Genomic DNA, 14,503 nt, shown 5'->3' on the forward strand with positions numbered 1-14,503 from the left:
ATGATCATGTCCTGCTTTTTTGCCTTCATCTAGTGAGCAGTTTTTGGTTGAAGAAGGTTAGTGGCCAGAAAATGTGCAAACTTTTTCTCAGGTTACCGGCAATGTTCCCTCAAATTCTTTTCCTCTGTGTGCGACAGTGGAGGGTCTCTGTGCGCTGCAACCATAGCTATGTGCGCCAGGAATCAGACTGGGCGCGTGTGCAGCGCCAAATGTCACATCAAACGTTTACTTAAAAAAGTAAAAAGATGGTGCATTTTAACACATACAGCACCACTTTAAGGGTCTTAAGGCAAGTACACTTCAGGTTTAGAAAAGCACAAAACTCCAACGGTGGTACCATCTTAAGATTTTACTAAATATTCTTAACTGGAGCATTGTTCATTGGGTGGGGAAATGTTGAGAGCCTTTACAATATATATACACAATAAGTTGCAAAATTACATAGCATATTTACAATTTGATGTGAAAGCTACTTAGTAATGTTGGGCTATCCCGCCAGACATAGTTTGTAAAACTGTGACATCCAGGCAAACATGGACTGTGGGAGAGGGCCGTTCAGACATGTCAAGTGGCATCACTAGATGGGTGACAGGGTTGCTTCTCACGGCGATCCTTGCCATTTTTCCAGTGCTGATAAACTCTATCAAGGTCAACTTTCCCATTAAGGAGGTAGGCCTTTGTCCACATCAGCATATCCAAATGCTTCTGCTCTAGTATATTCCTCAATTTACTCTTGATAGTATTCATGAGGCTGAATCCTCGTTCACAATCTACACTAGATGCTTGAAATGTTGCGCAGACATCAACAAGCTGAGACACCACATTTTACTGAGCAGTATTGCGTACAGTGAAATTCACCATGTCTTGAAAGGTGGTAAATAACCCACCCTTTACATGTTCTGCCACCACATATTTATAGTCTCTGTATCGTCGAACAATGATTGTGTTGCTATTGCCTGGATTTCAAAACTTGCCCATTCTTTCAGTTCATCTTCAGGGAACCTTTTTGCATGTGCTCAAAAGAAGGGACACAAAAGACAAAATAGGCCCGCTGTCAAACTCTTGCCTTTCCTTGTACAACACCATCATATCTCTTACATTGCTGCTCCAAAAGACAGTGTCCCCCAAATAGTGGTCCTTAATTTGGCCAATCTTTGCTCTTGCATACTGTACAGCTTCTACAGTAGTCAAAGAACATTTTTGGAACAGTTTGCATAAAGATGCATATTTACTCAGAATGTCATTAAGTACTGCAAGGGAAATATGGTAGTCAGATTTATAACAATATTTAGCAACTGGGTCATTCTCTTCAACTTTCTCTTGCTCACAGTACTTAAGAACAGCCTCGTAATTCTGAATTAGTGCACCAACTGCAAAATGCCTTGAAAGCCACCGTATTTCATTCAATGGTCGAAAAGAGACCACTTCACAATCAGTGACAGATGCCATTTCATCCAGCTTGGACTTCCTTGCACGAGATCTGGGGAAAACAGTGTAGACCGTCCTCAATAATGTCTCCATCTCTTTAATCATTGGAACCCTCTTCCAGGCATCATAAACTCCCAAATCTTCTCGATGAGCGACACAATGCTGCTCAACTAGATGGAGAATGGATTGTTTAAGGCGAGTAGCAACACCATTATTTTTATCCAGCATCACAGACGCACCATCAGATGTGAACATGACCATTTTCATGAGGTCCAGTTCATTGGCAGTGTAGAATTCTTTCATAGCAGTAGCGATAGCCTCAGCATTACAACTAGTCAGCTTCACTATGCCCCCAAACAGTGTTTTGTGCTCTGTTGAGGTTACAGGTCGGAACTTGAAGTACAGGATGAGCATTTTTGTAACAGAAATATCTGTGCTCTCATCAATTATCAATGTGTGATACAAAGCGTTACAAAGTTCTGCCATACCTTCACTGTGTATCACGCTATTGATGGCCTCAAGGAACTCAAAGGCATAGTTCTTGCTCCTCCAGCTGTCTGGTATCTTCACATACAAAGCTAGGTGGTCATGGATGTCTTGTACCGATAACACTGAAGTATTCATCTTGACTGCCAGCAACACATTGTTGATGAGAATCTTTATCTCCTCAGGCAGGGATCTTTGTCGTTCAACTACTTCCATTCTATTTACTTTGTCAGTGGCAGTTTCTGTCAGCATTGCCTGCACTCCAAAAACAAACCTGGCAGCAACACTTCTGTTTCTCAATATCACCATGGCAGACTCGTGAACTTTACTAATTAGATGGCGTTTCAGGTAATCCAGTTTCCAGCCATCACTCCATTTCTTCCTTGTAGAAAAGTCCCCAACAATCTTGGCTTCGGCACATGCTTTGCAAATCAAGCCCACGTCTGGACTGTATTAAAATAGTTTCTCAAGTTGCATGTGAACCTTGCTTCGTAACTTCTGTATCTCACCCTACACAATTTCTTTCATCCACTCTTCCTTGAATGCAAGGCAACATTTCTTCCTTTGTGGTGAAGCATCACACTCTGCAGAAGGTACAGCTTTGCGCTTGAACATATTTGTGATAACTGGGTTTAGCCTGCTATGCCACAAAGCCTGCAAAATAAAGGAACATGGCTAAAGTTGATGCCTATGCTCATGATTGCAATCTATCACATAATACTGAGGCATCGCCGGCAAAGCGTAGAGTGTAATTACCCGGATTTTTCTGTCCACTGCCCTGCCCTGCCCTTTCAAACTTAAATGTAGCACTGTCCGTAGAGCCTGCAATAGAAGTAAAGATTGTTATAGCACATTGTGAATTTGTGATACAGCAATATACCATGTGCACCATAAGGGAACTCTACCAAACAATTACCTGCTCTGCTTGTACTCACGTATGCCCATTCAAATATATGGGGTACTGCCTGCGAAACCTACAACAGAAGAAAAAATGGTTAAGGTATGTTGTTATACTACAATGTACAAGATACACCACAGTTTAACTCTACCAAACAATTACCGGCTCTGCTTGTACTCACGTATTCCCGTTCAAATGTGTGGGGTACTGTCTGCAAAACCTCCCACAGAAGAAAACATGGGTAAGGTATGTAGTTATACTACAGTGTACAAGATGCACCACAGTTTAACTCTACCAAACAATTACCTACTCTGCTGGTACTCACGTATTCCCGTTCAAATGTGTGGGGTACTGTCTGCGAAACCTACAACAGAAGAAAACATGGGTAAGGTATGTTGTTATACTACAATACACAAGATGCACCACAGTTTAACTCTACCAAACAATTACCTGTATGTTCTGCCTGTACTCACGTCTGCCTGTACAACTGTATTTCTAGCACGGTCTCTCAAACCTGCAAAAGAAAAGGGGTGCAGAGTGTGAATCTATTTACCCAGCACCCCCCTAATCCAATGTGGAACATAAACAGAATTACCTTGTCTTTGTGGGTACTCACGCCTGACCTTTCCAATCCAAATGCCTTACAGACTGCAAACCTGCAATTGAAGACAAGATGGTTGGCAAAGGCTCTAAGAGTTACAATCAATGAATGGGACTGGCCTAGATACTCCATTAGGAAAAACGACCAAATAGTTACCTGGGATTCCAGTTTAGGCAAATAGGTACGTGCCCCCCTGCTTCATTATAGCATCCATTAGGCTAAACTTATCTGCACGGCCCACAAAATCCAGCCACTCTCCTGCAATTTCTTTACCTTTTGCAATGTCAATGTTTTAGCAGATGTGCGTCCCATTCACACACATTTGCATGTAATCACATTTACAATAGACCATAGGTACTCGCAAATATTTTCCCAAAGAGAAAAAAATAATTTGGTTGTGGTGTGACAGAGGGCAGCACTGATGCGTGCAGGGTAGTGGTTAGGGACTTGGGAGGTGTTAAGGTGGACTTGGAGAAGTATGTACATTTAGTGGCTGAACAATGTGGTACCAGAAAACTTGGGATCAATACCAGCTTCTCCGCTTCACTTTGGCTGGATAACTCTGGAGATTGATGGACCAGCTGCAGAGAGATCTGATTATTGTCTAGTGCAAGTTCTGACAGAAGAGGTCAAAATGCTTGATGCAAAGCAGGTGAACCATGCAGATCACAAATTGCATGCAATGTAAATAGATCACTTCATTACTGCTTCTGTCAGAGAGCCCCTTTTGTTACTTGCAGTTTAGAAGTTGAAATCGTAATATAGAAAAGTGAGCTATTAACTATCAAAGAGCTGCATGCAAACTACAAGGTATAGATTAGAACATTATGAATTTCCCCTCCAGTCTTTCATTATCATAATGCTGCAAAAAGGTTTAACTTGGGTACAAATCAATTCTTACTATTAAAGCCAACCCCCAACCATGGAGTTCCATTTTAAATTCTCAGTGTGTGCTTTTTCAGACCAAGAACTTTTAAACTATATGGCTACCAGTATGGATGACTTGTGACTCCTACAACTTGTAGTATTCTGTCTGATGTAACATTTCCTATACATTGATTTACACACCTGGATTCAGTGTCTCTGTGTAATATGCATGCATTGTAAAGTGGGGTTAGGTAGATTGGGTGCATTTGAGTGTAATAGATTGCTCTACCATTACAGACAACATATTTTCAATTGAAATGAGCATTACATTTATACCAAAATGGGTTAAAACTCCACACAAACAATAATGTGTGCATAAGTCATCACCTAGTGTATTGATGTGTTTTTATCATATTCAAATATTTGTTTCCAGCACGCTTTACTACCAAAACAATACAGCAAGTTTAAAAACACAGCATGTGCTTTTTAGGGTAATCTGCCTTGTTTGCAGACTTGCTGTATTGTTTTGTTAATAAAGCGAGGCTACGGGGGAGATTGTGGGCTTTTATTTAAGTATTCATGTTAATCGCAGTTCGTGAAGGGGCTGCAATTAACATCAATACCTAAATAAAAGCACACAATCTCCCCTGCAGCCTCGCTTTACTAATAAAAGAATACAGCAAACAAACAGTTCAGGGCAATACAAAAGTACATGCGCAAGAAGCAAAAGTACAGCAAGTGGCCAACACTTACCTCCGCTCCCGAGTGTTCACTGCAAAGTGGTCACTTCTGCTGCCGTCCTCCGCAATATGGAAATGCCTGTTTTTTGCGCCGCACGCCTTTTAAAAGCAGCGGCGCTGCTAATACTCTCGCGGGGTGTGCCTTCTGTGCACGCTCCACACATGGCACTGCGCACTCGGGGTAGAGAAGTGCGCGCACGCACGCCTTATTGGGAACAGTGGTTACCGGTGTGGAAGGCTGACAGTTTGGTGATACTGCTTTTCGTCATCTGCAAGCATTCTGATCCATGCAAGAGGGTGGACAGGATGCAGCCCCGATAAAGCCTCAGATTTGTGTTGGTGCTATTTTGAGATGACCTCCACACATTGTGTGGAGGTTATTTTCAAAAGCTCAAATAAAAAACTCAGTAAATGACTACTCACATTCTTGAATGGGAATTAACTAGTGTGGCCTTCCACCTCTGGCTTTCCATCTCCACGTTTAATGCTAACATATTCAAGGCTGAGAAACAAAGCCTGGCCTGATGAGGGCTCTAGAGCACATGGCACTTTTTGTTTTTTACCGTTAAATGTAGTTCTCCTGCACTGGTACATTTTTATAAATTCACTGCTATTTTGAATATTCCTACACTTGTCGGAAGACTTGTGCCACAGGGTGAACTCCACAATGTACTGTTTTCAAGTTCTTCACTTGAAACATGTCCTAGCGGGTAGCTATCAGGCCATTCAATAGAGTGGGTAAGATTCAGGCATTATGCTCAGAGGAACTGTTATACAAGTTTCACGCCAACAAGCTCTCACTTTGGGAATAGCTTCCCACTGAAGGTGGTGTCCAAGTTTTTACAGTTTCTTTGCCAGTGTTGTTCAAGTCACCAGAGTCTGAAGTGAGTGAACATGCCACATGGTGGATATTACCAGCTCTCTCAGCTATGACACTGACAGGAATAAAAAACGTATAATTTCTCTGCTGCTTGAAGCTCACTGCCAGATGGCTAGTGGCCTGCATCCATTTTGTCTTCCAAACAGCACTCAGATAAGTGCCCTGTAGTGTGAGACCTAGGTCCGGCTTCAGCTAAATCCTTCTGATTTCACTTAAGTTCCATGGATATTATACATCAATTCACATTGTACCATGCAATTCAATTTTTAATTGTTCCTTTTAAAACAAAAGAACAACATTTGACATTGAAATATTGGCACCATTCATTTAAAGAATATTTGTATCATTTGGTACTAAACCACATTACTGATACTTTTCAAGATAAATGTTGCAAACAGCAATAACATGTCAAACGGAGGAGCTAATGAATTGACTGCAACTCAGATTTAAGTCTCATGCCTAGTCATTGTCAGGTCCTGCTTGTTGACCAGTTTATCTGTGATCTATGTTTTTTATCTTTACAAACAGTGAAAAGCATAATTATTTATCAAGAAACCCTGCATTCCAGTGCTACTATGCTACAAGCACAGCAGGTAACATGAAGATACCATTAAGACATAAGCAATTTCCTGACCGCAAATCACAAATGAAATATAAGAAAATGGGCTATCTGACAGGACTCCAATTATACCCAGTGATATTTAACAAGATCTGGAAGGCCAATTACCATTTACACAATTATCCAATCCAGCCTTTATTCTTCTTTGGCCTAGTGGAGCGCCTGCACTATAACCTGGTATTCTCACCACTGTGTGATATAGCTTGCTCAAGAGAGAGGCGCACGTGGTGGTGGTGGTTATTCATTCATATATATATTAATTTGCCTTTAAGTATGATACAGCATAAATGGTCATTCCTCTAGCAGTCATCTTCTGCCAAAACAGTAGGTTTTCCCCTCGCCATCCATCTCATAGAAACGAAAGGTGGAACAGAGACAACTTACACCTTGAATAAATGTTCAGATTGTGACGATAACATTTCCTGCTCTTCCCTTGTCATAGAGGAGCCATGCTTCGGTTGAGTGAGCCTGCATCTTACCAAAAAGAGCATTGTGAATGGAGTACCTCACAGCATGTTCAGCCTTCAATCTTCAAAAGACATGGTATATGAACTTATTTCCGCAGCCTCGTAGCACAATCCAACATTTTCACTTCAACAGACATGTATACCAGCAGGCCCAAGAAGCAACTAAAGAAGTTACACAATTTGCTTGTCGGAGTTACACACTCCTGTTGCATCCAGAACAAACTTCGCAAACTTGTTTTTCTGAATCCGTGGAGTAGCAGTTGTATGGTGAAAGCATTTATAATTTTTATGGTAAGGCTGGTGATCAGGTATGTTGCGTTCCTCAGCATGTAATTGCTAATGCACCTCTCCTGTGCCTCCAGCAATATGCAGTGCATTGCTGGAGTAAATGCGAAGTACTTTGTAGTCAGAGACCCTCAGCACTACGCTCTTTCCTCATCTCCAAGCCACTCTGCAAAAAAACAAAAGAATTCGACCTTCTCCAGGTGGAGTAAGTAAGATCCAGGATAGCTGCTTGTAGGAGACTGTTCTGGAATTTCCTGTTTGGCAAAACCAAACCCCTCTCTGTTGGAAGGTCTCGTCTGCTTCTTTCAGATAAAACCTCATCAGCCAACCTGGGAGCAAGGAGTGGCCACACTTCCTCTATTAAGCGTGGTAGGTAGAGTCTCGCCGATGCTCTAGTGGAGCTCCGGGAAGACTTGCTTGCCATAGCAGACATTCAGGCATAGTGGCCCATGTTACTGCCAAACCAGCTAGAGGCAGACTGCTGTACATAAGTCCTCTTGGCTAGGATACACAGTTAGGACGTAAAAATATATCACAAGGGGATACATATTTGTAGTGAATCAGCATACAGTATGAAACTACACTGAAAGATGACCATTTAAGTCCTAAAAAGAATAAGTCATGACTTAAGATGCAACTGATATCGCCCATCCTAATTATAGTGAACAGCACAATTTTTAAGGCGCATAATATTCTGCTTATATGCATTCTGGTTGCTGCCAAATGTGACCTGCATGATCAACTTTTAAGTATTTAGGAGGATTATGGCCCAGATTTGCCAAGTGATTTTGTGGTTGAGAAATGCAAAATCAAAGAGTTTGCAACCACAAAATCCCATTTTCTTATGAACTAACCCTAGTTTTCCAACTCGCAAAATGGGTTTATAGCGACCCCTATTGGATCACAATTTTGGAGGAGTGTGAGAGGGATGTTCCATCCAAAGTGTGAGTTGGTGTGATATGGATCAATGGTTTGGGATCTCAGTCGGGTTGCAAACCACTGACCCCTTGCAGACTCCCAAGCAGGGATGGTAACCCTCTCCTCTGGACCCCATCCCCTTTGTGAATTAGGACGGCGGCCTCAGAAGGAGTAGACAGTGTTCCACGGAATGAACGTCTGCTCCCTTGAAGTTTTTTCAAAATCTAAAAACTTTCTTTTTTGTAGGAAGCCTTAGTTCCTTTGGGGCTGCTTTAGAAATGCAATTTTGTGTGTTATGGAATTTAATCACAGCAAAGGCAGACAGCTGTCTCTTGCAGGCCGCCATCCCTGTGATTGCAGCCAATCCTAGGGGATCGCAAGCTGCGATCCGCCTCACAAGTATTAATTAGGCAGGTTATTGTGTGCTTCCCTGTGAATTATTTTGTGAACAACTGACCTAGTAGTACATAGAAAGGTATGCAACATCTGATTTGATAAAAGTCAGTACATATTTTGTAACCACTTTCTTCAAATTCAGTCCTAGCACATCTGATGATTTGTCTTCTTTCCATAGACCAATGGAAGAGCATGCACCATTTGATCCTATTTTTCCTCAAGGAGTTGGTCTCCTGGCCTCCTGCAGAATGCAGATGTTATTCTGGAAAGTCTTTAAGGGCTATACACCAGCATCCCAGGCACTATGCCAACAAATTGATCAGTTGGTGGAAGGGTGTCATACTTGTGCTTATGAAGAACAAGGAGCAGTGTTCATGCCCACTCCAAAATATAAGAGAACCGAGGGGCATATTATCAAGCAGGGCGTTAAAATTATCGCAGTTTTGGCGGCAGAAAACTGCTGCTAAAGCGTCGATAATGGGTTTGATAATATGCCCTGGAAAATTCCAAAAGAAGCCCATGTTCACACCAGAACATGGGTTTCTATTGGAATTCACAAGGCCATATTATCAAACCCATTATCGCCGCTTTAGCGGCAGTTTTCAGCCGCTAAAACAGCGATAATTATTAGCGCCCTTCTTGATAATATGCCCGAGTTCGTTGGTTCACTTGTCTTCTTAATTATCTGCTAACACTAGGTTTAATGAAGCTTCTAAACCAACCTTAGACATTAACAGAGAAATGCATCCAAAAGAGAAGAGCCTTCCTCGGTCCAAGAAAGAAAGGGCTGGAACTTGGAGCAAGAGTTCGTGGCACAAATGTAAACGTCTGTGGGCACCCAGAAGAGAAAAGGTTTTTTTTTTGTAACTACACAGTAAAACTCTCATTTGTGATGAGCAGAAGTACACATGCAGTTGGATTATTGTTTTTTGTGAATATCTGAAGGGTGTGTTTCGGGTTAGTGACCTGGCCCATAGCCAGAGGTATCTGGGCAACAGACAGAGGGGCCAAAATTGAGTTTGCCCTGATGTTTCTTATATAACATTACTTGGGTGTACAGCAGTCTCCTCTTTTGGTTGATTAAAGGAAGGAAAGTCTTGAGCATTGATAACATTTTATTTAGTTCTAGTATGAGCAGTGGACACGTATTCATTTCTGACACCTCCCTTCTACCCCGCAAACATACTTAGAATCTTCAAACATAATTGACACTTTGCTGTCAGACATAGGAACTCGCCAATGATAGCTTTCTATATGAATAAATAATCGGGGCCTTGGATAATGCCCACCCTGGAATATTAAAGAGAAAGGGAGGCTTTTCTTTTGGTCCCAAGAGGCCAGGCGAAATTGGGAGAGCCGGATGTGGAAATGAGCTAAAAGAACCACTTGAATGCAAGAAGTCCTGCAATCCAAGTTCCTCCTTAATCACCGTGCCGTTGCAGAATGATCAGCCATGTATTGCAAGGGTAGAATAAGCTCTGGGAGGAATTCTCCCAATCCCTTGGCAATTAGGGCCCTTATAAACTGCATCTTTAACTTTGCCCATGAGAAGGTTTAGAGATATCAACTGGTAATTTCAGACTGAAAAGGACTAATCTTATTTGGGGGAGAGAGTCTACACTCTGGGGAAAGAACAATGAAACCAACCAGATGTATAGGTTCGGCTAGTTCTGTGTCTGTTGTCTCCAGAGATGCGCTCATACAGAATCCAAGACATTAGTGAAGCACCCCGGAAAATATTTCAAACTCAACGGAAGCACTTTAATACTGATGCGGTCCCCCACCCCAAATACCAGAAACATGCAGTGGGGGTGTTAGGTGACTTTGTTGGAATAGGTCCTTACAAATGCACCATACAGAACCAGACATCAACCTCTAAGGAGGCTTTAATCTGCTACATGGTCATCGTTTTAGCTTTTCCTTGGTCAGGTAATGCTGAAAGAAATTGCCTAATATGTGTCCAGCCCTTCTACGTTTTATGAATAGATTACAATCGAGTGGCAGCTGTGACTGTATCCATTTGTAAGGCACCCTCTCAATTGACAAACTCTGGGAAAGTCTGAACTACTGGGTCACTCCCAGCAACCCCAAAGGCACTCGGTGATGAACTTTCACTTCTTGGGGTGGAAGGAGATTTGACCACTAACGGAGAATATAAGGCTTAATTATGAATTTGCACTGGACAGTATCAGCATGGATTTCTATTGTGTGCTGGATGGTGTTATAGATTGAGTAGCCACCTACCCTATAAAGAGATAGTGCAGATAGTTCAGTGACTTAAAGAAAGTAACACCAGTACAACAGGAAAGACATGGGGAGTTGTCTTATTCAAGACCAGCATTCTTTCACTCGAGACCACTGTGGTATCAACCGGCTGTAGAGATAAGGGGTTCAATACAGAGGTATATGCCATACCAGAAAAATAACATTCTGGGTAATAATCCTTAAAAAGCCATCATCTGGTTGTTGAAACAGAACTGTTGCCTAGTTCCTGTCCAGCACATTCTGGTCGGTGGATGAACCTGGGGCAAGATGTGCAGAAGGAACATGCGAGAAGGACACAAGTTAGTTAATATGTATCATCATACTAACTGTTTGTATTCCTTTGGTACACCGCCCTCAACTGTTTCTGCATTCGAAAAATAAATACAGAGTGTTTGGCGCAAGCACACTGAGCGAGCTTACACGAACGTGGGGGGAATTAAGAGTCAGAATAGCTCCAATTTGTTCCAGTGGAGAAGGAATAGCTAGAAGCAAGAGTGTCATAGATTACAACATGATGCGAGTGTCATAGAGATTACAACATGATGCATGGGCAAAGTCAAGATTCAGTCCAATTGACTGCCAAGCCTTTGAGAATATATATGTGCAAAAAGACAACTTTTTCAGTTTAATAATCAATTACTCCTGATTTTCTTCACATGGTGGAAAGAATGATTTTGTACTGAGAAGAACTACTGTACAAGTATGAATATTTTAGTATATTTTGTGTAAAAAAATAGCCCTATTCCATGAGATCTATTGAAGAAACGGTACATAGCGAAGACCAAACAATACTTTCAACGTGAAGCTAAATTATATGTAAAGTGTTCTAGAAGGTTGACTCTAGGCACTAAAACAACTCTTTGAGCTTTATGTAAATCAAGATGGCATCCATAAAGCCTCCCACGTTCCTAAATTCTTTCACCTGCACAAGTACAGGTCTTTTTGAACAAGAAGCATAATGGGTCTAGTGTGCATTTCACACCGATTTTGTACCAAATGCAGTGCATTTTGCATCCACTGTTAACACTGTGCATGAATTGTCGTGCGGGAACCTCGTGTGGGAAACCGTAGAATTCCAGCAAAGCCTTCAATGTCACAAGATTTGCATATGTCCACCTTCAAAGACAATAATATATTAATCCACATTATTATCAAAGGGCATGAAGTCCACTTTTCTTCTGATAGGCCGCATAAAACTGGCACAATGAGTCTGGAATCCTTGGTGTGACAATCGTAAGCGCATGCTCAAAATGTCTCTTCATGATGCACTGAGCTTGGATATCTTCTTGGAGGGCCAGAAGTGCAGCCTCCCTGCAGACTGCAGTTATCTGTCAAATGGAAAATATACATTATAATGTGAAGGCAGCACAGTAACCAATTAAAAGATCCAAAGAAACAAGGTGCACACATAATGCATGCTATGCAGAACAACAGTTTTGAAAAATATGCAGTTCACACTGCAAGTAGAAAACCGAGGGAAATATTGAATTATGACTATTTTTCTGAGGATAGCTGGAGAATCCTAAAGTGTTTTATAGTTCTATGTATGTGATTATGAACACCTCTCATTCATCTACTACAAAAATAACCCAATAAATAAAGGATGTCAGTCTAATAATGTGCCTAAAGCATATAGTTGGCCAAAGTATATCATCCGGACAGAAAGTTGGAGATGGTGGGTTTTAAAAAAAAGCTTTCAGAAGAAAGGATTTGTCAAATATGCGCATCATCCATGATCAGTGTAATCCTTACAGAAAAGTATGAGAAGCTGCCCAAGTGGCAGTCTATCAGAACTTCCAACTAGACAGAATTATTCCAGTATCCAACTAGAGAACAAATGAACAGTCAACTCAGGTGGGTATTGAACAGATACCCTCACATAGTTCTGGAGATGTTCGGCACCAGGGCCCCGTTTTATTTGTATATTGTTATTGTGAACCAGGAAATAAGCATTAGTGTGCTTTATAAACAGTTAAAAAGACATGCCAGAAATACAATTGTGCAATAAAGAATGCTGAGATCAGAGTGCACACATAAAAATGAACGCAATAGCCTTTAGGTAGCTTCAGGTGTCTGGGAAAGACCCAGTGATCTGGTACCAGATGGCTTTTTACTTTGAGAGCAGGGGGGTAGCTTCAGTATGTGCAGTGGTGCCTGGTGCCAGGGCCCAGAGGTCTTAGTGGCCCACTGAACCCTAGTTATTCCTGGATTTCACATTTCAAACAGCGGTAAGAGGACCCAATTGCTTCCTTGCTTTTGGGCCCATGACATACTGGCTATGCCACTGGTTGAGAGAGTTCCAGAATCACTGTTCTTAACCCCTAAAAAACAAGTGTAACATTATTAATAGCCTACTATTGATGCTGGAAACGTCCTATGCCAATAATTGCCCACATCTGATAAGAATATTACCCAGGATGACTAGCCTTTTTAGATCACTTTATCTAAACATTTGATGACTAGCCTTAAAGACTAAATCGGGGCTATGTAGTTGAATTCAGACACCTGCAACCAGACCAGGAGCAGTGTGAAGGGGCCAGTGCGGAAATAGAAACCCACCTGAGCAGACGAGCCACTATCAGGGCATGAGGAGACTAACAGGAACAAATGCTCTCCAGTCCTGGTTGAGATGTCATATACCATCAGTGCATAGCGCACTGTTTCTTCTCCAGGTTTCAGCGAATGTAAAACTGTGTGTTTTAAAACACCGCGAGAAAGGGTGGGTGTCTGATGTACAATTCCCAATGGCATTCATGGGAAAAACCTTCCAATGCATTTGTCTCTCTAGTCTCCAGCATGGAAAGAGAAACATGCCATAAGCGTAACCAAATGTTATGATGTCACAGGCAGAAGGAAGGCTCATGTTCTTCTTTATACACCGCCAACTAACCCTTACTCTTTGTCTTTGCACTGATATATCATGTTTCCCTAGGTGTATTTACTGTTTTATTGATCATTGTTTTATATAAAGTGGGCATGTGCTTTACAAATTCAAAGCTGAGCTAAACAATTTGTTATAAAAAATATTACGTTTTGAAACACGCATGAGGGTGTAGGATAGTTACAAAAAAACTGCACAATATCTGAATAGGACAGTGTGTCTTCTCTTCTCCTTCATTCGCCAATTTGGGCACACCAATCGGTCCTCACCTTAGTAAACTTCCTCAATTCCATCCACACAAACACTGGCAAATCCAACCGGTCACCGCATGACAATCAACCAATATTGTTTATTTACTTTTTGCAAACATGCGATGGACATTAAAAGTTTCAAAGTAACTTAAATTAATGCCGCTGACTAAAGGTGATCTGCAGGTTTCCAAAAAATAAGTTCAATAAAAAATGTGCAATCAGAAAAAAAAATGAAGGAGATATATAACACAGTAGCAGTCTACAATGCGTAGTTAGTTAGGACTATGTTTCCATAGGAAATTGGTTTTTTGGTTTGCTTTGACAACTCTCACAAAACTTTCCCCACAAAAAAAAGTCTGGGGTGATTCGGGGGCCAAGAAAAAGGAGGAGTCCCAGAATACGTTTTCCCCATGCATTTTCGCATTGAAACTTTAAACATAGCTACAACAAAAACTGTTGAACAGAATTACACCAAATGTGGCAGAAAGCTGGATCTGTACCCAGTAAGCATGCATTTCATG

General features: G+C 41.4%; 1 protein-coding gene across 1 annotated transcript in view; it reads right to left on the reverse strand.

The window, feature by feature from the left end:
* Positions 1-11,450: 11,450 nt before the first annotated feature.
* AFG2A (AAA ATPase AFG2A) overlaps positions 11,451-14,503 on the reverse strand; it is a 1,761,034-nt gene continuing 1,757,981 nt past the window's right edge. Inside the window, exon 16 of the mRNA XM_078676815.1 lies at positions 11,451-12,178. Within this exon, the coding sequence (XP_078532941.1) occupies positions 12,002-12,178 (177 nt within the window). The 3' untranslated portion in view covers positions 11,451-12,001. The remainder of the gene's footprint in view (positions 12,179-14,503) is intronic.

This window comes from Lissotriton helveticus, chromosome 2_1 (assembly GCF_964261635.1).
Source record: "Lissotriton helveticus chromosome 2_1, aLisHel1.1, whole genome shotgun sequence".
Lineage (NCBI taxonomy): Eukaryota > Metazoa > Chordata > Amphibia > Caudata > Salamandridae > Lissotriton > Lissotriton helveticus.